The 24,248-nt window shown below is 46.5% G+C and overlaps 2 protein-coding genes across 2 annotated transcripts; one reads left to right on the plus strand and one right to left on the minus strand.

Moving 5' to 3' along the window:
- Positions 1-21,723: 21,723 nt before the first annotated feature.
- LOC121810345 (protein NRT1/ PTR FAMILY 2.7-like) lies at positions 21,724-22,372 on the minus strand. Its single transcript, XM_042211136.1, has 2 exons — positions 21,882-22,372; positions 21,724-21,805 (listed from the first exon to the last, which is right to left on the minus strand). The coding sequence occupies exons 1-2, from the start codon at positions 22,370-22,372 to the stop codon at positions 21,724-21,726; spliced, it is 573 nt and encodes a 190-aa protein (XP_042067070.1).
- Positions 22,373-22,412: 40 nt separating this feature from the next.
- On the plus strand, positions 22,413-24,016 carry LOC121810346 (arogenate dehydratase 2-like). The gene is made up of 6 exons (XM_042211137.1): positions 22,413-22,496; positions 23,223-23,423; positions 23,500-23,580; positions 23,684-23,779; positions 23,869-23,946; positions 24,008-24,016. The coding sequence occupies exons 1-6, from the start codon at positions 22,413-22,415 to the stop codon at positions 24,014-24,016; spliced, it is 549 nt and encodes a 182-aa protein (XP_042067071.1).
- The last annotated feature ends 232 nt before the right edge of the window (positions 24,017-24,248 follow it).

Genomic DNA, 24,248 nt, shown 5'->3' on the forward strand with positions numbered 1-24,248 from the left:
GTGGTACCTGACGGTGATCATAGGGCTGACTCCCCGCCGGAGGGGTACGCCACCGTGTACGAGGTCTGCTTAGAATGCGGGCTTCGTTTCCCCCTCCCTTCTGCCTTTATAGATTTACTAGATTTTTTTCAGCTTCCTTTAGGCCAAGTGACTCCGAACTCTTGGAGGCACTTGTCGGCCTTCGCTGCCGAACTCCGTAGGTTAGGAAGGGATTTGTCTTTGAAGGCGATCCTTAAATTCTTTCAATTTAAGAGGAAGGGGTCTTGGTTTTACTTGATCCCTTTACAGCTCTTTAGGGCCTTTTGTAAAACGAAGTGGCCGAAGTGGCAAAATCGCTTCTTCTACTATGATAGGACCGCGGCTCCTAGTTTTCCCTGGAGAGGGCCGGAGTCCGTTATCCGTCATCCTCGGCCTGAACCGTTGGACGAGCTCGATGGCGAGCTCAACAAGATTCCCATAGTTAGGAAACAATACACGGAGTCTGAGCTCGTCAAGGGCGACGTCGTGTTCGACATCTCGTCTTCGGACGAAGAGGCCGAGGGTGAGGATTTCTCTTTATCTTTATGCTCTACTGCTTTAACGAAGAAAATCTGACTTTGCTTTCTTGCTTTTTGGCAGTGTACATGCTGAATAAGGCTAGCCGCAAATCTTCGGAGTCCAAGGAGCCGGAGAGGCCGAAAACCACCAGCTCGGCGTCTGATGCCGAGAGGACTCCGAAAAGGCAAAAAACCTCTTCGGATCCGAAGAAGCCGGAGTCGACTTCGGCAAAGGGGAAGGGGAAGGCCCAGAAGCCCCCGAGAGCGCCAGAGAAAGATGTGGTCTTGGCGCCTCCTTCGGAACATATCTGTGAGCCGTTTTTATGGCCCACGGACTTCGCCGAGGTGAATTCTCTTCTTGATTTTCTGGCCTTGCTTTTTTCCTGTATTTTTTGTGGCCCCTTTGTTGACTTTTTTCTTTATTCATTTTCAGAGGAACGATATGCTCTCCAAGCTCGTCGCCGTCGAACTCTCCAAAGCGTCCAATGACTATGCTGAGATGCAGAGGAAGTTGGCGGCTGCTTGTCATCGGGCCGAACAGGCTGAGGCTAACTTTGAGAAGGCCAGAGCTGCTAGGATTTCGGCCCAGGATGAAGCTCAGTTTGCCAAAAACCAGCTCGTCATCCAGCGGGAGCAGACGAAACGGAGGGATGCTGCTGCCGTGGTTGCCCAAGGGGAGGCTCTCCGTGTTTACACGGAGAAACTCTTTTTGAGCAGCCAGTTCTCGGCCTTTGTCGGTAGTCTGGTAAGGCTAATTGCCGATAAGGGCGAGCAGGGGGCCGACGTCGTGCTGCCTCTGTACAGCCGAGAGATAGCAGCTCGGCTTCAGAATCTGCCGCTCCTTGAGGAGCTCGCTTCATCCTCGGTCCTGCTTTCTGCAGACCGAGTCCGGAGTTGTCGAGCTGATCGGGACGAGAACCTGGAGGCTATCTTTGCCTCCGTGGGACCCGTTTCACCCGCTTCGACTTACAACGGAGAGGGTGAGGCCGAGCCGCTGGAGCTGGAGGCCGAAGTCGAGCGGGCCGGGCATCCGGAGAAGGAAGCCGATCAGGAGGCGGAGGCGAGGCCGAGGCTGAGGTAGCTCAGGAGAAAGAAGCTGAACCAGACCAAGGAGCCGGAGACGAAGCTGGCGGAGTATGATTTCGTCTCCCTTCTCTTAGTCTAGTTTCTTCCTTGTAAAATGGCCTTGAAGCCCTCCTAGTGTAAAAATTTTCCTTGTGAATGAAAAATTCTCTACACTTGTCTTCGTATAGCTTTTCGTACTCGCCTTTATTCCTGTTGTATTTTACTATCTGCTCGGTACAGTTGCCGAACTAATATAGCTGCTTTGTACTCAAGGAGATGGAGATACTTCACTGGAAACGGCTGTACTCTTCGGCTTTAGACGAAGCTGAGAAAAGAGCTATAGCCGATCAGACGAAGAATGACGAGCTTCTTGCTCGTTTAGTGAAGCTGGAGGCCGATAATAAGGACTTAGAGTCCGATAAGAAGGATCTGGAGGCCGAGCTGAATACGACCATTGCTGAGAGGACTGCGTACGAGGATTACATCCGTGTGCGCGGGGGAGTGACCATATCAGATGTTCAGAGTCGAGTTGACGAACTGTGGGAGGAATATCATGTACTCCGGAGGAACAATGCGCTGGAGAGCTCGGCTTGCCAACAAGTTGTGAAATCATTGCGGCGCTGGGCTTCTCGGTACAACATTGTTCTTTCTCGGCGCCCCTCCATAGAAAGATTCCTTCGGCATATCGTGCCAACAGATGCTCGCACTCCAGATCAAGCCTCTGGTTCCCTTGTTCAAAATCCTACTCCCAGTCAACAACGAACTCCGGAACAGCCGGAAACGTCAAGACGAGAACGGGCTCAGGAGCAACCGGAATCGTCAAGACAGGGACGGACTGAAATTTGCCGAGGAGTTGTGACTATGAGCGAGCAAGATCAGCAGATGCTTATTGCAGAGACTCTTCATCGCCGAGGTGTTAGGACTTCTCGGGCTCGGGGAAGAGGCGTTGGGTCGAGGATAGCATCTCGTCGACCTGCTTATTCTTCATCTGCTCGGAACAACCGAACTCGGCTTCCAGAGGATTTTGCAGATAGGTGGCTTAACTTCAGCAACCCTGGACAGTAGAATAGTCCTTTGTAATAGCGTAACGCCATTTTGTAGGGTAGCGGAGTTGTATGCCGAACAAGATTTGAAAAATGAAATTTTGTTTTCGCTTCTAACACTGTATTTACAGCTTAGCGAGAAAATTTCATCGTACTTGTCCTCGGTCTTATGAAGTAAACTTCTTTGACCGGACTTGGTCCTTGGTCTTCTGAAGTAAACTTCTTTGACCGGACTTGGTCCTTGGTCTGATGAAATAAACATCTTTGACCGGACTCGTCTTTGGTCTGATGAAATAAACATCTTTGACCGGACTCGTCTTTGGTCTGATGAAATAAACATCTTTGACCGGACTCGTCTTTGGTCTGATGAAATAAATATCTATGACCGGACTCGTCTTTGGTCTGATGAAATAAACATCTTTGACCGGGCTCGTCTTTGGTCTGATGAAATAAACATCTATGACCGGACTCGTCTTTGGTCTGATGAAATAAACATCTTTGACCGGGCTCGTCTTTGGTCTGATGAAATAAACATCTTTGACCGGACTTGGTTTGTGTTCTAATTTGGCGATTTTTGTCGCCGGGATCGAACTTTCCCTTGTCCTAATTCGGCGAGTTTTATCGCGTGGATCGGACTTTCCCAGTTAACCGAAGTGGTCTTATGCAGTAAACCTCTTTGACTAGACATGGTCGTCCCCGGTCTTATGAGGTAAACTTATTTGACCGAACTTGGTCGTCCTAATTCGGCGAGGTTTATCGCGTGGATCGGACTTTCCCTTATTGCAGTTCGTTTCAGACGAAGTGCTTATTAAGCTGAATTGCGGTCTTGTATCCTCCTTGGAAGCTTGGACTCACAATCGTTGGCTTATTGCAGTTCGTTTCAGACGGACTGCTTGTTAAGCTGAATTGTGGTCTTATATCCTCCTTAGAAGCTTGGACTCACAATAGTCTTTAATAATCGATCTAAAAAGGGGATCAGTCTTTAAAGAACGATATACCTTGATACCATTTGTAAGAGACGACAAGCACATAGAGACAAAACACATAGAGAAAAAATGAAAAAGATGAAAGAAAAAAACTTTAAACTTTTTATAAAACGACCAGCAAAAGGTACAAGTAAAAAACAAACAAATAAAAACATGTACCCCTATGACCGAACTAGACACAAGACAGACTGACCGGACCTTGTCTCTTACAAGTGGAACTTCTTGAGGTTGGAGACGTGCCATGTTCGGGGTACTTGTTCTCCTGACATGTGAGTCAATTTATAAGACCCTTTGCCGAGGACTTCTGACACCCGATACGGACCCTCCCATGTGGGTTCGAGTTTGCCCAGCTTTTCTGCTCGGCTTACTTCGTTGTTTCTCAAGACGAGATCTCCCACTTGAAATTGAAGCTTTTTCACCCTTTGGTTATAATACCGGGCTACTTGCTCCTTATACTTGGCTGCTTTTATGCACGCCAATTCTCTTCTTTCTTCGGCGAGATCTAGTTCTGCTCTCAGTCCGTCGTCATTCATTTCTGAGGAGAAATTTAGAGTTCGGGGGCTGGGTACGCCGATCTCCACCGGAATTACGGCTTCAGTGCCATACACCAGACTATACGGAGTTTCACCGTTGGAGGTTTTGGGCGTAGTTCGGTAGGACCATAGGACTTGAGGGAGATTTTCTACCCATTGTCCTTTGGCTTGTTCTAACCGAGCTTTTAACCCTTTCACCAGAATCCGGTTCGTTACTTCCGTTTGTCCGTTTGCTTGGGGATGGGAGACCGAAGTGAACCGCTGTTGAATGTTCAGCTCTTGGCACCAATTCTTGAACGTCTTGTCGGTGAACTGAGTCCCATTATCCGAGATGAGGATGTGGGGTATGCCAAATCGGCACACTATGTTCTTCCAGACGAAGTCCAATGCCTTTGAGCTCGTTATCGTAGCTAATGGTTCAGCCTCCACCCACTTCGTGAAGTAGTCCACGGCAACGATAAGGAATTTCATTTGCCGAGGAGCTTGAGGAAGTGGTCCCACTATGTCTATGCCCCATTGCATGAACGGCCAAGGGCTTTGCATAGTGTATAGATCGGTCTGCGGCATCCTTGGGACATTTGCATGAATTTGGCACTTCGTACACTTCTTGACGAGCTGCACTGCCTCTTGTACCATGGTTGGCCAATAATATCCCCACCTCAGAACTTTTTTAGCTAAAGCTCTGGCTCCAATGTGGCTACCGCACGATCCTTCATGAACTTCTCTGAGGATGTAGTCCGTCTCTTCTGGTCCTACGCACCGCAATAACGGCTGGAGGTAAGACTTTCTAAAGAGGACTCCTTCATGAAGTTCGTACCGAAGTGCTCGGCACGTGATCTTCCGAGCTTCTCTCTTATCCTCGGGCAATTGTCCTTGATCCAGATACTGCAAGATCGGCGTCATCCAGTTCGGCGAGCTGGATACTGAATGTACCTCGGCTTCATCAATGCTTCGATGCATTAATTCTTCCGCCTTTGAGCTCGGATCTGAGGCCAACTTGCTTAAGGTATCTGCTCGGCTATTTTCCGCTCTGGGAATACGGATTATCCGAAAATAGGAGAAACTTCGGCTGGTGCTTTGCGCTTTGTCCAAATACTTCTTCATTCTCTCGTCACGGGCTTCACTTGTACCCAACATGTGATTTACTATGACTTGTGAATCACAATGGACTTTGAGAGATTTGACGAGCAGACTTTGCGCTAACTGGAGTCCGGCCAGGAGGGCTTCGTACTCGGCTTCATTATTAGTAGTGGGGAATAGGAACCGAAGTGAGTAGGTTACCTCGTGTCCGTCGGGAGCGACAAGTAGAATACCAGCTCCACTTCCCATCTTGTTTGAAGCTCCATCTACGAATCCGCTCCAGCAGTCCGGCGGCTCTACTTCGGATTCCAAGGGCTGTGCTAGTTCGGCATTGGCGGAATTCTTCTGTTCGGCAATAACAGGAATTGCTTGATCGAACTTTGCTTCTGCAAGAAAATCTGCCAAGGCTTGTCCCTTGATGGCTTTCCGAGGTAGATATTCAATTGTGTGCTCTCCCAACTCTATAGCCCACTTGGCGATTCTGCCTGATGCTTCTGGTTTGGTCAACACTTGCCGAAGTGGCAGATCAGTTAAGACGCATACCTTGTGAGCATAGAAGTATGGCCGCAGTCTCCTTGCTGCATTTACTAATGCCAGAGCAATCTTTTCCAGTGGTTGATACCTGGTTTCTGGACCTCTTAATGCTCGGCTTGTAAAATAGATGGGAAGCTGCTTTAGGCCTTCTTCTCGTACAAGCACCGCGCTGATGGTTTGATCCGATGCCGCTAAGTATAAGAATATTACTTCGGCTTCGGTTGGAGCAGAGAGAATAGGAAGCTCGGCTAGATAACTTTTGAGCTCGTCAAAGGCCTTTTTCTGCTCGGCTCCCCACTCGAACTTTGGTGCCTTTTTCAACACCTTGAAGAACGGCAGTTGCTTTTCGGCTGCTTGGGAAAGGAATCGATTCAGTGCGGCTAGACATCCGGTTAGCCTTTGCACGTCATGTATGGACTTCGGCATTGCCATGTTCTGAACGATTTGAACTTTTGAGGGGTTTGCCTTGAGTCCGTCCTTTGAAACCCAACAACCCAGAAACTTTCCCGAATCTACCAAAAAGGTACACTTTTGGGGATTAAGTTTGAGGTTGGCTTTCTTGAGCACGTTGAGAGTGGACTTGAGGTTGTGCTCGTACTCCGAAGTGCTTTTGCTTTTGACGACTATATCGTCAACATACACTTCGACCTCCTTTCCAATCAGGTGCCGAAAAAGCTTGTCTACCATCCTTTGATAAGTGGCTCCGGCATTCTTTAAACCGAATGGCATCTTTTTATAAGCGAAAATGCCGAAATCAGTAATGAAGGCCGTTTTTGAAGCGTCAATCTCATCCATTAAAACTTGATGGTATCCTTTGTACAGATCAAGAAAACAAAAAATTTCAAAGCCTATCAAAGCTTCTACTTTTTTATCTATGTTCGGAAGGGGATAGCAATCTTTGGGACAGTGCTTATTTAGATCGGTGAAATCTATGCACATCCGCCATCCTCCTTCCTTTTTCTTGATCATGACAGGATTGGCCACCCACGAAGGATACTTCACTTCGAATAACACATCCGCCTTCAATAATTGACGGACTTCGTTATGGATGACTTGACTTCGTTCTGCCGCAAAGAGTCTTTGCTTCTGTTTTATCGGCCGGACTGAAGGATCAATATTTAACCGATGAGTGATTACCTCGGGGGGCACTCCGGTCATGTCCAACGGAGACCATGCAAAGACGTCTTTATACTCCTTGAGAAGCTGGATGGTTTTTTCCCGAAGTAGGGGCGTTCCCGCGAAGCCGATCTTAACCGTTCTGGATGGATCGTCTTCGTACAGCTGAACTGTCATCGAGTTCGGCTCCGGTGTGACTTCGGTCATCGCCTCTGACTCCGGCTGCTGTGATTGCTATGCTTGGTGGTGCCGATCTGACTGCTCGGCACTTCTGAGCGCAATTTGCAGACATTCCTTTGCTCTCTTTTGGTCACCTCGGATGACCGCTATCCCTCCTTTAGTAGGGATCTTGATGGTGAGGTGATAGGTGGAGCAAACGGCCCGAACTGTGTTGAGCCAGTCTCTTCCCAGGATGACGTTGTACGGGGACCGAGCTTTCACCACGAAAAACTCAATCATCGTACTGGAGCTAGTAGGCGCTTTCCCCACCGTGATCGGAAGGCTGATAATACCTTCAGGGCGGGTGTCCTCCTGGGTGAAGCTCTTCAGGGGAAGCGGAGCCGGACTGAGCCGAGCTGGGTCCACTTCTAGTTTGTCGAAGCACTCTTTAAAAAGAATGCTAACCGACGCTCCTGTATCCACAAACACCCTGCGGATCAGTTTGTTTGCCACTCCGGCTTGGATGACAATGGCGTCTTGGTGAGGAGAGATGGCCGGGACGGGATCAGCAGCCGAGAATGTAATCACTTCGTCCTGCTTCAGCCTTTTATGCGTTGGCTCCTCTCGATTGGAGCCTCTGCGTTCTGACTTTAGGGACGACTTGGTCTTCCCGGCAGGGAGCGCGTCAATAGTCTGGATTACTCCATCATATTGCGGCTCGTCATCGTCTTCGGGATCCGGCTGCCTTTTCGGATCCTGAGGAGCGCAGTTCGCACCACTCTGCTTTTTATTCTTCTTTGGCTGCTTGCTTCGGTATTTTTTCAATGTCCCTGCCTTCACAAGAACATCGATACCTGCAGCCAAGTTTCTGCACTCCTCAGTATCGTGACCGTGGTCTTGATGGTAGGAGCAGTAGCTATCCTGTGGTCGGCGCGCGGCTGATTTCGTCATCCGCTTTGGCTTTTCGAATAGGTCAGAGTGCAGTTCGAAAATTTCCGCTCTCGGCTTGTTCAGCGGTACGAACTGAGCGGGCGGCTTCTCGGGATTGAGACGAGGTCCCAATCTGTCTTGCAACCGGAGCCCTTTGAATTCTTTCAAATGGAGTCCGGCGAGGATGTCCCTGATCGCTATGATCGGGCTTCCTTCTGTCTCCTCGGGTCGATGAGCTGTCTAACGACCGTTTGCGACGGTCTGCCTCATCGGCCCGGGAGTACTGGTCCGCAATGTCCCACATTTCCTGAGCTGTCTGCGGACCGCACTCAACGAGCTTCCTGTAGAGAGCTCCGGGCAGGATTCCATTTTGGAATGCCGAAATGACAAGCAGATCGTTGAGATCGTCTACTTGCAGGCATTCCTTGTGGAATCTTGTCATAAAGTCGCTGATTTTTTCGTCGCGACCTTGACGAATGGAAAGCAGCTGAGCCGAAGTGATTCGGGCTTCCGCTTTCTGAAAGAACCTCCTGTGGAAGGCATCCATTAGATCTCGGTAAGATCTGATGCTGCCCTGGGGGAGGCTATCGAACCACCTTCTCGCGTTCCCGATGAGCAGCTCGGGAAACAGCTTGCACATGTGGACCTCGTTGAGACCCTGGTTCGCCATGTTATATTGATAGCGCCCCAAGAAATCGTGAGGGTCCACGAGCCCGTCGTAAGTCATCGACGGAGTTCGGTAGTTCTGTGGTAGGGGAGTTCGGGTGATGTCGTCCGAGAACGGAGTCTTCAGTGCTCCGTACACGGCGAATCCGATATCTCGTCGGTATGGAGGAGATTGAGTTCTCCTGTGATTCCGGTACCGAGGAGGAACTGGAACATGTGGGGGACGGGGATTCTTTCTCCTGGGAGATGCGACACTACTGCGGTAGTGACTTTCTTGTGCGGAGGGAGAAGGAGAATCCGCCGTTTTCGTCTCCGGCTGCTTTTGGCTTTTTCGCAGGAAGGTTAAGAATTCCTCCTGCTTCGCCTCCAAAAAACTGCTTGACAGCCTCATTCAAATCGGGCTGCTGGGAAGACTCAGTGGGACGATTTTTGGAGCGGCTTGTTCCTTCGCCATGAGAACTGGTGGTGGATTTATCCCTAGGCTGTTTTCCAGACCTGTGGGATGGATTGGCTTCCTCCTGGTTCTCACGGGCAGGAATACGGGTACTCTGCGATCTGGTATGCATTTTTTGGGTGGAAAAAATGGATCAAAAATTCGCTTTATCACAAATTTTGTTCTCTGATTCCCACAGACGACGCCAGTGATGGTTCCGCGAATTTTTGATGTTAGTAAATGCTGGTAGAGAATGAAGATTACGACACAAAGGATTTACGTGGTTCGATTTACTGAAGTAAATCTACGTCCACGGGAAGAAGGGAGGGCAAGATTGTATTGCTTGATCTGGGATTACAGCTTACAACACAGACTTGCTATATGGTATTTTATCTCTAGAGAGCTTAACCTTTTTCTATCTGATCTAAGTTCTATTTATACATTGAACTAGGATCGTGGTTTGCAGCCCCACTAACAAGATCGTGGGTGAGCAATAACTGCTCAATAACTGCTTCGTACCACTAAATAGATCGTGGGTATAGTGGAGGTCGTGGAGGCCTTTCATGAGTCCACTAACTCCTAGTTCGGTCGAATGCTGAGACCGAACTGCTGGACTTCACCGATCAGCTCTTGCCGATCTGAGAGGAGAGCTTGACTGGTCGGCTTTTACCGAGCTGTAGGCTGAGTCCGAACTCTTTGGTCGTGCCGAACTCTTTGGTGCCGAACAGATACTCTTTCTTGGGCTCTGGGCTGATGGGCCATCACTGTTATTGGGCTTGCCATTAGGGTTTAGTTCGTACCCCATCAGACTTGGAGCTATGCGTGCAGATAATAATATTTTATTTCGCTCAGAAATTATGGAATATCGTGTATGACTCTATAATCTTTAATGAAACATACTCTCCTCTCTCACATTTTTTTTTCTTTATAAAGACGTTGTCGGTGCTTCAATTTAATGGGCATTATTGAACGACTGTTGATTTAAGAAAAATTCAAACTTTACCCGTTCAGACAAATTAACATATTACACAAGATCTAAAGTATCCTTGATCCGTATATTTAAAATCTTCATTCCAATACTCTTCTTATTTGGGGTTTTGTTACTTTCAGCGCTTGTATTCTTATCCCTTTGTGACAATAGCTTTCCTTTGTCTTAAGAGAAAGAAGAATTAACCGAAAACAGTTCCGGAAGATAGCTAACTACTGCTGCGCCACGTGACGTTTTCGTCGTCGTTTTTGGTTCAGCCTCTGCAGCAATGCTGCTCGAATGCGCATGAGATGAGAAGAGTGACGGTGCCTGTTTTGTTTATATACCAAATTTCAATTAATTGGAAAATAAATCAATTTTTTTAATATAATTTCTGCGCCGTATGATTAAAATGGTATGATAAGCTCGAAACTCGAACCACACGACAATCGTGCTCACGGAATTGCAACAGAATCATACGGTTAATAATTAGGAAAGTCATTTGATAACAGTGCATTATTTTTATTTATTCGATTTTAGGAAATTACTACCATTTTTATGTCGAGATCGAATGAGTGCAACACAGGTTACCAAGGTTTAATCATTTTTAAAACTACAATATCTACAGACTACAATCATACTACTACTATGGAGTATTATCTTCACCGTCCACCCACATTACAGAGTTATTTTAGTACTAGGAAAATTAAAAAAAATCAAACTATAAAATAAAAAGAAGAATTAAGGAATCATTTATTGGGACAGTGGTGGAGTGGGAATAATAGGTCAGCTAAAATGACAATCTTTCTTGAATTATTTATCTATACAAATGAACGATATATATTTATTTGTATTCATTATACATGAACGATAGATAACATGTATGCAATATAAATTAATATTACTAGTAATGTGAATGTTACTATATTAGAGTATAAGACAAGAGTGGGCAAAATTATCCACCTAATAAGACAGATAAAGTTTTAATATTTTCAATCTAAAAGGAAGTTGAAAGCAATTTGTTCACTAGACAAAATTGTAACATTTGGCATCCACATTATATAACTATTTAATTATTTTTCCAGAGATATAGTACTAGTAACCATAAAAATTTCCTCCCGCTTTCAAGAATTTCTTCAGAATTTCTTCAAACTTTCAAAGAGTAAGAACTATGTCTTCTTCTTCTTCTTCTGAGTCAGGTAGCGGTAGGAAAGGGGATAAGGGGTCTTCTAGCCGGAAAGAATCCGGGGAGAAGACCGTAGAGTATTTTCACAGCATCTTGAGTAAGGATACTGTGATATCCCTACACGAAAAATATTTTTTTCCTGGGGGGAAGGTTGCGATTCCCGACGACCTTCATAGGGCTGACTCGCCGCCGGAGGGTTACGCCACCGTTTACGAAGCCGGCTTGGAATGCGGGCTTCGTTTTCCTCTTCCCCCTGCCTTTGTAGAGCTGCTAGATTTTTTTCAACTCCCTTTAGGTCAGGTGACTCCGAACTCTTGGAGGCACTTATCGGCCTTTGCTGCCGAACTGCGTAGGCTAGACAAGGATCTGTCTCTGAGGGCAATCCTTAATTTTTTCCAGTTTAAGAGAAAAGGATCTTGGTTTTACTTGATCCCTTTACAGCCTTTTAGGGCCTTCTGCAAAACCAAGTGGCCAAAGTGGCAACATCGCTTCTTTTTTTATAATAGGACAGCGGCTCCGGGCTTTCCCTGGAGAGGGCCGAAGTCCGTAATTCCTCATCCTCGGTTAGAACCGTTGGACGAGCTCGAGGCCGAGCTCAATAAGATTCCTATGATTAGGAAGCAGTACCTGGAGTCTGAGCTCGTCAAGGGCGACTTCGTGTTCGACTCCTCGTCTTCGGACGAAGAGACTGAGGGTGAGGAATTCTTTTTTATGCATTACTGCCTTGACGACGAAAACTAACCTTGTTTTCTTGCTTTTTGGCAGTGTACATGCTGAATAAGATTAGCCGCAAATCCTCCGAATCTAAGGAACCGGAGAGGCCAAAAACCACCAGCTCGGCGTCTGATGCCGAGAAGAATCCGAAGAGGCAAAAGACCTCTTCGGATCCAAAGAAGCCGGAGTCGACTTCGGCAAGTAGGAAGGGGAAGACCCAGAAGCCCCCAAGAGCGCCAGAGAAAGACGTGGTCTTGGCGCCTCCTTCGGAACATATCTGTGAGCCCTTTTTATGGCCCACGGACTTCGCCGAGGTGAATTCTCTTCTTGATTTTCTGGCCTTGCTTTTTTCCTGTATTTTTTGTGGCCCCTCGGTTGACTTTTTCCTTTTTCCATTTTCAGAGGAACGATATGCTCTCCAAGCTCGTCGCCGTTGAACTCTCCAAAGCGTCCAACGATTATGCTGAGATGCAGAGGAAGTTGGCGGCTGCTTGTCACCGGGCCGAGCAGGCTGAGGCAAACTTTGAGAAAGCCAGAGCTGCTAGGATTTCGGCCCAGGATGAAGCTCAGTTTGCCAAAAACCAGCTCGTCATCCAGCGAGAGCAGACGAAACGGAGGGATGCTGCCGCCGTGGTTGCCCAAGGAGAGGCTCTCCGTGCTTTCGCGGAGAAACTCTTTCTGAGCAACCAATTTTCGGCCTTTGTCGGTGATCTGCTGAAACTGATGACCGATAAAGCCGAGCAGGGTCCCGAAGTCATCCTGCCGCTGTACGGCCGAGAGATAGCAGCTCGGCTTCAGAGTCTGCCGGTGCTTGAGGAGCTTGCTTCGTCCTCGGTCCTGCTTTCTGCAGACCAAGTTCGTAGTTGCCGAGCTGACCGCGATGAGAACATGGAGGCTATCTTTGCCTCCATAGGGTCAGTTTCACCCGCTCCAATTTTCCATGGAGAGGGTGAGACCGAGCAGCATGAGCGGCAGACCGGCGATGAGCAGGCCGAGCAGGAGGCGCAGCAGATCGGCTACGGTGGCGCCGAGCAGGCTGGGGAGAGCAGGGAGGCTGAGGCTGAAGCTGAAGCAGACAAGGAGAAGGAAGCTGAACCTCACCGAGAAGGCGGAGACGAAGCTGGCGGAGTATGATTTCGTCTCCCTTCTCTTAGTTTAGTTTCTTCTTTCTTGTAAAACGGCCTTGAAGCCCTTGTGTAGAAAATTTTTTTTCTTATGAATGAAAAAATTCTTCTTTCTGCTCTTGTGTCTTCGTATAGCCTTTCGTACTCTCTTTTACTCCTGTTGTGGTTTACTACCTGCTCAGCAAACTGAAATGCCGAACTGACATAGGCTGCTTTGTATTCTTAACTCTTTAAGGAGCTGGAGGTACTTCACTGGAAGCAGCTGTACTCTTCCGCTTTAGACGAAGCTGAGAAAAAAGCCATAGCTGACCAGATGAAGAATGACGAACTCTTGGCTTGTTTAGTGAAGCTGGAGGCCGACAATAAGGACTTAGAGTCCGAAAAGAAAGATCTGGAGGCCGAGCTGAACACTGCCGTCGCTGAGAGGAGTGCATATGAGGATTTCATCAGCAGGCGCGGGGGAATGACCATCTCTGAAGTTCAGGAACGAGTTGACGAACTGTGGGAGGAATATCACATACTCCGGAGGAACAATGCGCTGGAGAGCTCGGCTTGCCAACAAGTTGTGAAATCATTGCGGCGATGGGCTTCTTGGTACGACATCGTTCTTTCCCGGCGTCCTTCAATCGAGAGATTCCTTAGGCATTTCCCGCCAACAGATGCTCATACTCCAGCTCAAACCTCTGATCCACTTGCTCAAAATCCTACTCCAAATCAGCAACGAACTCAGGAGCAACCGGAAACGTCAAGACGAGAACGGACTCAGGAGCAACCGGAAACGTCAAGACAAGGACGGACTGAAGTTCGTAGGGGAGCTGTGATTATGAGTGAGCAAGATCAACAAATGCTTCGTGAAGAGACTCTTCGCCGCCGAGGTGCCAGTACTTCCCGGACTCAAGGAAGAGGCGGTAGGTCGATCAGAGCATCTCGTCGACCTGCTTATTCTTCAGCTGCCCGGAACGCCCGAACTCGGCTTCACGAGGATTTTGTGAATAGATGGCTCAACTTTAGCAACCAGGGACAGTAGAATAGTCCTTTGTAATAGCGTAACGCCTTCTCGTAGGGCAGCGGAGTTGTATGCCGAACAAGTTTTAATAAATGAAATCTTCATTTCGCTTCTATCACTGCGTATTTACAGCTCAGCGAAAAAATTTCATCGTGCTCGTCCTCGGTCTTATGAAGTAAACTTCTTTGACCGGACTCGTCCTCAGTCTTATGAAGTAAGCTCCTTTGACCGGACTCGTCTTTGGTCTTATGAAGTAAACTTCTTTGACCGGACTTGGTCCTCGGTCTTATGAAATAAACTTCTTTGACCGGACTCGTCTTTGGTCTTATGAAGTAAATTTCTTTGACCGGACTCGTCTTTGGTCTTATGAAGTAAATTTCTTTGACCGGACTAAGCTTGTGTCCTAATTTGGCGAGTTTTATCGCTCGGATCGGACTTTCCCTTGTCCTAATTTGGGGATCGGACTTTCCCTTGTCCTAATTCGGCGAGTTTTATCGCGTGGATCGGACTTTCCCTTGTCCTAGTTCGGCGAGTTTTATCGCGTGGATCGGACTTTCCCTTTGTTGCAGTTCGTTTCAGACGAACTGCTTGTTTCTTAAGCTGAATTGTGGTCTTGTATCCTCCTTAGAAGCTTGGACTCACAATCGTTGGCTTATATATGTTCTAAAAAGGGGATCAGCCTTCGAAGAACAAGATACCTCAGTAACATTTGTAAGAGACGACACGCATATAGACAGACAAAACGCACATAGACGAACAAAACGCACATAGACGAACAAAACTCACATAGACAAACATAAAAAACAAGTAAAAAACAAAGAAAGCACATACCCCTAGGACCGAACTAGACACAAGACTGACTGACCGGACTGTCTCTTACAAATGGAACTTCTTGAGGTTGGAAATGTACCATGTTCGGGGTACTTGTTCTCCTGACATGTGAGTCAATTTGTAAGACCCTTTGCCGAGGACTTCTGACACCCGATATGGACCTTCCCATGTGGGTTCGAGTTTGCCCAGCTTTTCTGCTCGGCTTACTTCGTTGTTTCTCAAGACGAGATCTCCCACTTGAAATTGCAGCTTTTTCACCCTTTGGTTATAATACCGGGCTACTTGCTCCTTGTACTTGGCTGCTTTTATGCAGGCCAATTCTCTTCTTTCTTCGGCCAGATCTAGTTCGGCTCTCAGTCCGTCATCATTCATTTCTGCTGAGAAATTAAGAGTTCGGGGACTGGGTATGCCGATCTCAACCGGAATCACGGCTTCAGTGCCGTACACCAGACTGTACGGAGTTTCACCGTTGGAGGTTTTGGGTGTAGTTCGGTAGGACCATAGGACTTGAGGGAGATTTTCTACCCATTGTCCTTTGGCTTGTTCTAACCGAGCTTTTAACCCTTTCACCAAGATACGGTTTGTTACTTCCGTTTGTCCGTTTGCTTGTGGGTGGGAGACCGAAGTGAACCGCTGTTGAATATTCAGCTCTTGGCACCAATTCTTGAATGTCTTGTCGGTGAACTGAGTCCCATTATCCGAAATGAGGATGTGGGGTATGCCAAATCGGCACACTATGTTCTTCCAGACGAAATCCAATGCCTTCGAGCTCGTTATCGTAGCTAATGGTTCAGCCTCCACCCACTTCGTGAAGTAATCCACGGCAACGATAAGGAATTTCATTTGCCGAGGAGCTTGTGGTAGTGGTCCTACTATGTCTATGCCCCATTGCATAAAAGGCCAAGGGCTTTGCATAGCACATAGATCGGTCTGCGGCATCCTTGGGATATTTGCATGAATTTGGCACTTCGTACATGTCTTGACGAGCTGCACTGCTTCTTGTACCAAAGTTGGCCAATAATATCCCCATCTCAGAACTTTTTTAGCTAAAGCTCTAGCTCCGATGTGGCTACCGCAAGATCCTTCATGAACTTCTCTAAGGATGTAGTCCGTCTCTTCTGGTCCTACACATCGCAATAACGGTTGAAGGTAGGACTTTCTGTATAGGACTCCTTCATGAAGTTCATACCGAAGTGCTCGGCATGTGATTTTCCGAGCTTCTCTCTTATCCTCGGGCAGTTGTCCTTGATCTAGATACTGTAAGATCGGCGTCATCCAGTTCGGCGAGCTGGTTACTGAATGTACCTCAGCTTCATCAATGCTTCGGTGTAGTAATTCCTCCACCTTTGAGCTCGGATATGAGGCCAACTTACTTAAAGTATCTGCTCGGCTGTTTTCCGCTCTGGGAATGCGGATTATCCGAAAATAAGAGAAACTTCGGCTAATGCTTTGCGCTTTGTCCAAGTATTTTTTCATCCTCTCATCTCGGGCTTCACTTGTACCCAGCATGTGATTCACTATGACTTGTGAATCACAATGGATTTTGAGAGATTTGACAAATAGACTTTGCGCTAATTGAAGTCCGGCAAGGAGGGCTTCGTATTCGGCTTCGTTATTAGTAGTTGGGAATAAGAACCGAAGTGAATAAGTTACCTCGTGTCCGTCGGGAGCGATAAGTAGAATACCAGCTCCACTTCTCGTCTTATTCGAAGCTCCATCTACGAATCCACTCCAGCAGTCCGGCGGTTCTACTTCGGATTCTTGGGGCTGTGTTAGTTCGTCATTGGCAGGATTTTTCTGTTCGGCAATAACAGGGATTGCTTGATCGAACTTTGCTTCTGCAAGAAAATCTGCCAAGGCTTGTCCCTTGATGGCTTTCCGAGGTAGATATTCTATTGAGTGTTCTCCCAACTCTATGGCCCATTTGGCGATTCTGCCTGATGCTTCTGGCTTGGTCAAAACTTGCCGAAGTGGCAGATCGGTTAAGACGCATACCTTGTGAGCATAGAAGTATGGCCGCAGTCTCCTTGCTGCATTTACTAACGCCAGAGCAATTTTTTCCAGAGGTTGATACCTTGTTTCTGGACCTCTTAATGCTCGGCTTGTAAAGTAGATGGGAAGCTGCTTTAGGCCTTCTTCTCGTACAAGCACCGCGCTAATGGTTTGATCTGATGCCGCTAAGTATAAGAATATCACTTCGGCATCTGTTGGAGCAGAGAGAATTGGAAGCTTGGCTAAATAACTTTTGAGCTCGTCAAAAGCCTTTTTCTGCTCGGCTCCCCACTCAAACTTTGGTGCCTTTTTCAACACTTTGAAGAACGGTAGTTGCTTTTCGGCTGCTTGGGAAAGGAATCTATTCAGTGCGGCTAGACATCCAGTTAGCCTTTGCACATCATGTATGGACTTCGGCATCGCCATGTTCTGAACAACTTGAACTTTTGAGGGATTTGCCTTGAGTCCGTCCTTTGAAACCCAACAACCCAGAAACTTTCCCGAATCTACCAAAAAGGTACATTTTTGGGGATTGAGTTTGAGGTTGGCTTTTTTGAGCACGTCGAGGGTGGATTTGAGGTTGTTTTCGTACTCCGAAGTGCTTCTGCTTTTGACGACTATGTCGTCGACATACACTTCAACCTCTTTTCCTATCAAATGCCGAAAAAGCTTATCTACCATCCTTTGATATGTGGCTCCGGCATTCTTTAAACCGAATGGCATCTTTTTATAAGCAAAGATGCCGAAGTCAGTAATGAAAGCCGTTTTTGAAGCATCATTCTCATCCATTAGAACTTGGTGGTAGCCTTTGTATAAATCAAGAAAACAGAAAATTTCGAAGCCGATCAAAGCTTCTACTTTTTTATCTATGTTCGGAAGGGGATAGCAATCTTTAGGACAGTGCTTGTTTAGATCGGTAAAATCTATGCACATCCGCCATCCTCCTTCTTTTTTCTTGATCATCACAGGATTGGCCACCCAAGAAGGATATTTCACCTCGAATAATACATCCGCTTTCAATAATTGGCGGACTTCGTCATGGATGACTTGATTTCTTTCTGCCGCAAAGAGTCTTTGCTTCTGTTTTATTGGCCGGACTGAAGGATCAATATTTAATCGATGAGTGATTACCTCAGGGGGCACTCCGGTCATGTCCAACGGAGACCATGCAAAGACATCTTTGTACTCCTTGAGGAGCTGGATGGTCTTTTCCCGGAGTAGGGGCGTTCCCGCGAAACCGATCTTGACCGTTCTGGATGAATCATCTTCGTATAACTGAACGGTCATTGAGTTCGACTCTGGTATGAATTCGGTCATTTCGCTTGCCTCTGACTCCGGCTGCTGTGATTGCTATGCTTGATGATGCCGATCTGATCGCTCGGCACTTTTAAGCGCAATCTGCAGACACTCTTTTGCTCTCTTTTGATCACCTCGGATGACCGCTATCCCACCTTTAGTGGGAATCTTGATGGTGAGGTGATAAGTAGAGCAAACGGCCCGAACTGCGTTGAGCCAGTCTCTTCCCAAGATGATGTTGTACGGGGACCGAGCTTTTACCACAAAGAACTCGATCATCGTACTGGAGCTTGTAGGCGCTTTTCCCACCGTGATCGGAAGGCTGATAATACCTTCAGGGCGGGTGTCCTCCTGGGCGAAACTTTTCAGAGGAAGTGGAGCCGGACTGAGCCGAGCTGGATCCACTTCTAATTTATCGAAACATTCTTTAAAAAGAATGCTGACTGACGCTCCGGTATCCACAAACACTCTGTGGATCAGTTTGTTTGCCACTCCGGCTTGGATGACAATAGCGTCTTGATGAGGAGAGATGGCCGGGACGGGATCTGCATCTGAAAATGTAATCACTTCGTCCTGCTTCAGCCTTTTATGCGTTGGCTCCTCTCGATCGAAGCCTCTGCGCTCTGTCTTCAGGGACGATTTAGTCTTCCCGGCAGGGAGAGCATCAATAGTCAGGATTACTCCATCATATTGCAGCTCGTCATCGTCTTCGGGGTCCTGTTGCTTTTTCAGATCCTGAGGAGCGCAGTTTGCACCTCTCTGCTTTTTGTTCTTTTTCGGCTGCTTGCTTTGGTATTTTTTTAACGTTCCTGCTTTCACAAGAGCGTCAATACCTGCAGCCAAATGTCGGCACTCCTCGGTATCGTGACCGTGGTCTTGATGGAAGGAGCAATATTGATCCTGAGGTCGACGCGCGGCCGATTTCGTCATCCGCTTTGGTTTTTCGAACATATCGGAATGCAGTTCGAAAATTTCCGCTCTCGACTTGTTCAATGGTACGAACTGAGCGGGCGGCTTCTCAGGATTGAGACGTGGCCCCAATCGGTCTTGCACCGGAGTCCTTTGAATCCTTTCAAAAGGAGTTCGGCGAGGATGTCCCTGATCGCCAAAAGGAGTTCGGCGAGGATGTCCCTGATCGCTATGATCGGGCTTCCTCCTGTCTCCTCGGGATGAGCTGTCTAAAGACCGTTTGCGACGGTCTGCCTCATCGGCACGAGAGAATTGGTCCGCAATGTCCCACATCTCTTGAGCTGTTTGCGGACTGCATTCCACGAGCTTTCTGTAGAGAGCTCCGGGCAGGATTCCATTTTGGAATGCCGAAATGACAAGTAGATCATTGAGATCATCTACTTGTAGGCATTCCTGGTGGAATCTCGTCATAAAGTCGCTGATCTTTTCGTCGCGACCTTGACGTATAGAAAGCAGCTGAGCCGAAGTGATTCGGGCTTCCGCTTTCTGAAAGAACCTCCTGTGGAAAGCATCCATTAGATCTCGGTAAGATCTAATGCTGCCTTGGGGGAGGCTATCGAACCACCTTCTTGCGTTCCCGATAAGCAGCTCGGGAAACAGCTTGCACATATGGACCTCATTGAGACCCTGGTTCGCCATGTTATACTGATAGCGTCCCAAGAAATCATGAGGATCCACTAACCCGTCATAAGTCATCGACGGAGTTCGGTAGTTCTGTGGCAAGGGAGTTCGAGTGATATCGTCCGAGAACGGAGTCTTCAATGCTCCGTACATGGCGAACCCGACATCTCTTCGGTATGGAGGAGATGGAGATCTCCTGTGATTCCGGTACCGAGGAGGAACAGGAACATGTCGGGGTTGAGGATTCTTCTTCCTGGAAGACACGGCACTACTGCGGTAGTGACTTTCATGTCTGGATGAGGAAGGAGAATCCACCGTTTTCGTCTTCGGCTCTTGGCTCTTTTGCAGGAAGGCTAAGAACTCATCCTGCTTCTCAGCCAAGAACAGCTTGACAGCCTCATTCAAATCAGGCTGCTGGGAAGACTCGGTGTGTGGACCTTTTGAGCGGCTTGTTCCTTCATCGTGAAAACTGGAAGTAGATGTCTCCCGAGGCTGTTTTCCGGACCTGCGGGCTGGACTAGCTTCCTCATGGTTTTCACGAACGGTATTACGGGTAGTATGTGATCTGGTATGCATTTTTTTGGGGTGGAAAAAGGGTCAAAAATTCGCTTTATCACAAATTTGGTTCTCTGGTTCCCACAGACGGCGCCAGTGATGGTTGAGCGAATTTTTGATGGTAGTAAATGCAGGTAATGAATATAGATCACGACACAAAGAATTACGTGGTTCGATTTACTGAGGTAAATCTACGTCCACGGGGAGAAAGGAGGGCAAGATTGTATTGCTTGATCTGGTTTACAGCTTACAAATACTTGCTTGATCTGGTTTACAGCTTACAAATACAGACTTGCTATATGATCTTTTATGTCTAGAGAGCTCCCTTTTCTTCTGATCTAAGTTCTATTTATACATTGAACTAAGATCGTGGCTTGCATCACCAATAACTAGGTCGTGGCTTACATCACCACTAACTAGGTCGTGGCTTACATCACCACTAAGTATGTCGTGGATGTCGTGGAGGTCATGAGATCCTGCATGGGTCCACCACTAAATAGATCGTGTAGTGGAGATCGTGGAGGTTCTGCATGGGTCCACTATCTCCCAGTTCGGTCGAATACTGAGACCGAACTGCTGAACTATTGCCGAGCAGCTTTTGCCGATCTGAGAGTAGAGCTTGATTGGTCGGCTTTTACCGAGCTGTAGGCTAGGGCCGAACTCTTTGGTAATGCCGAACTGATACTCTTCCTTGGGCTTTGGGCTGATGGGCCGTCACTGCTATTGGGCTTGTTTAGTACGTACCCCATCAAATGGTTTAAGAATTAAGTTTATCTGAAAGAGACATGAAAAAGAACCTATGATGAAAGGGAAGGTGATCCATCCACCACGAGCACGGCGCAGAGGTGCTTCACTCTTCATCATCACTCAATTTCCACTCTAAGTTGTTTATTTTTATTTTCTCCTCTGTTCAATGGTGAAACTTGAAGAGATATAGGTAGTGTGTGCTTTTATTATTCATTCATGGCATAACAAACTTGAATGAAGTTGGGAATTCTTGGTAACAGAAGGCAACTTGTCTGGCAAAATGGAACCCTTCTGACACTCCAACAACAACGACATAAGAACCACTGTGAGATTATGCGATCTCGCTTCACTCAAGTCTCTTCGACTCCACAAGCGCGGCAACAATGCTGCTGACTATAGTGATGACGTGACCAATCCCAATGCATTGCGAATGTATTGGACCCGGAGCGGGAATACAAGGCGAACACACATGGATTGAAGCAACTGGGATTTTGAAATGAGAGTTGAGAAGATTGTCCATGGTTTTACCTAGTATGATCATGAAACTCATCAGCACTGCTATAGGTATACACAGTATCAAACCACTAATCCATATTGGCACAATCTTGATTAGCCTTTTCAGATCTTCAACTTGTTACACTGTGCATAATTTCCATGGATTCACTATATTTGAACTAGACTCTTCTTCACTTTTTACCGCTGCACGGTTCAAGAGCCTGCAATTTTAACAAAATATAGTTTAAACTATGAAGCTAGTATTAATTATAGCATATCAAGTGATAATAAACTTACTTGAAAAACGGCGTGGGAGAGTTTAAACCATCTCCATCATGATGATAATCTCCAGTTTGTGGGGAGAGAGATATCTTCCTTTTCTTGATGGTTGCAACAATGACACAAGCCAAGCTCTTGAAAGGGCTGCCAGTGGGCTTGACAAAGCGATAAAACTTTGTGCCACAGAGGAAGACCACCAAGCCAATCAGATTGGCCATGGTGAAGGTGGTGAAGCCCCAGCCCCAGCCTAGGTGTTCCTCCACGTATACCATGACCGTTAAGCTCACGGAGTTTGCCAAGTAGAGTGTGAAAAGGTACCAATTGAAGAATATCCCTTGATGTTTTGTGGTGTCTAGCTGATTTGCTCCCATGGATGCAAGAGTGAAGTGTGTGGCTCCGTCCCCTACAGAGAGAAGAGCCAAGCTGAGGTACAGAAGGCCGGCTTGAGGCGTCGGATGCTTGCAGAAAATGGAACCCTTTTCACAACTAGGAGGCCTCAAATGGCTCATTGTTGCAAATAGTAGCAACAGAACTACCTCCAGCAAAGAGATGAAGGAGGAGAAGCAGATGACAGAAAAACAGTCAGCAAATGATTTAGCAATGATTGCAGCAAAGATATGGATGAAAGCCAAGGTTCCATTGGCATAGTTGGTGATTTTAGTAGCAGATGCATCTTCAATTTTTTTTTAAAAAAAATAATTAATAAGCTTAATCGGGTCAAAATTAGCTTAATCGGGTCAAAATTGTGTTAATCGACGGTTGACCGTAAAAAATGGACGTAAATGACACGAATTTCATATGTTATGGACCCGTTTTTCAAAAAGTGAATGTTTTGGACCAAATTGGTATTTCGGCCATACGTTTAGAATAAAAAATGTCCTTTACTCTAAATTAAATTATTATTGCAATCATGCATTAAACTAAAAATAAATGCTTTAAAAGTAAACCATTCAATATTTTCTAAATAATATTACAAATACAATATTAATTTTCCGATTGTAATGCAATAATTTAAATAATACTACAAAGATTTAAATAATTTGTTTTTAGATACCCCTACAAAGATTTAAATAGTAATTTGTGTTGAGATAGTATACAAAGATTTTATAATTACCACAAAGATTTTTAGTCCTTAAAAAATCATAACAGAAATATAGAAACATTCAAAAATCACAAGTTTGGTGCTCTAACTCACTTAAAATCAAGCTAAATGGATAAATACACCCCTTAAGGGCTGAAGGGTAAAATATTGAAAATCGGGATTGAATTTGGGAGAGTTTTACATGAAAGGGTATAAGTGAACGGAATGCTGAATGCTGTTGAATGCTGAAATCTTGTGTTTAACTACTGCTACTACAGGCAGTAGAGAGGTGGCTTGTTGATAGAGCGGTTTTGCCTATAGAAAATTCGTTGGGAGGCAGTATACACAGAAACTACGATCTTCTACTCCGACATAGGTTGCATATTGTTGGAGAAGTTAAAATTGCAGTCCGTCACTGCTTACTAGCTAATCCCGGGATCAAGATTGAAAATCTAACAAGGGTTCTAAGCCATCCGCAGGTATCTCAAGCCCAATGAAACCAGGTTATTGTTGCTGGAACACAAAGCTTACAATCTGTAACTCCTGATACTGCAGGCTCTTGCACAATGCGAGGACACCTTAACTAAGCTTGGCCTGGTTAGGGAAGCTGTGGATGATACTGCTGGTGCAGCAAAGGTAGTATGATTTCCCTTTTCTTGTTAACGTCTGATTGTAATTTAATTTTACGAGTAATTGCATTCTACTTTATTATGTGCCTAACTCCCCCCCCTCTCCCCAGCATGTTGCTTTCCATGAACTAAAAGATGCCGGGGCAGTTGCTAGCTTAACTGCTGCTAAGATCTATGGTCTTGATGTACTTGCTCAGGACATTCAGGTTTGTTTCTAGATATTATATTTACAAATGTGTTGCATAACTATTTTCTTACAGATTTGAGACTGTCATTTGTCTACCTTGTCTTTCAGGATGATACTGATAATGTGACTCGATTCCTTATGCTGGCTAGGGAGCCTATCATACCAGGCACCGATAAACCTTTCAAGGTTAGAATTCCTTTATTCAAAACAAATTTTCCATCACACATATTTTCCTCTAACCTACCAGCCTAATTGATGGAGTACGGACTAAACAAGCCCAATAGCAGTGACAGCCCATCAGCCCGAAGCCCAAGGAAGAGTATCAGTTCGGCATTACCAAAGAGTTCGGCCCCAGCCTACAGCTCGGTAAAAGCCGACCAATCAGTTCGGCATTACCAAAGAGTTCGGCCCCAGCCTACAGCTCGGTAAAAGCCGACCAATCAAGCTCTACTCTCAGATCGGCAAAAGCTGCTCGGCAATAGTTCAGC

The sequence above is a fragment of the Salvia splendens genome, chromosome 7 (genome assembly GCF_004379255.2).
Source record: "Salvia splendens isolate huo1 chromosome 7, SspV2, whole genome shotgun sequence".
NCBI classification, from domain to species: Eukaryota; Viridiplantae; Streptophyta; class Magnoliopsida; order Lamiales; family Lamiaceae; genus Salvia; species Salvia splendens.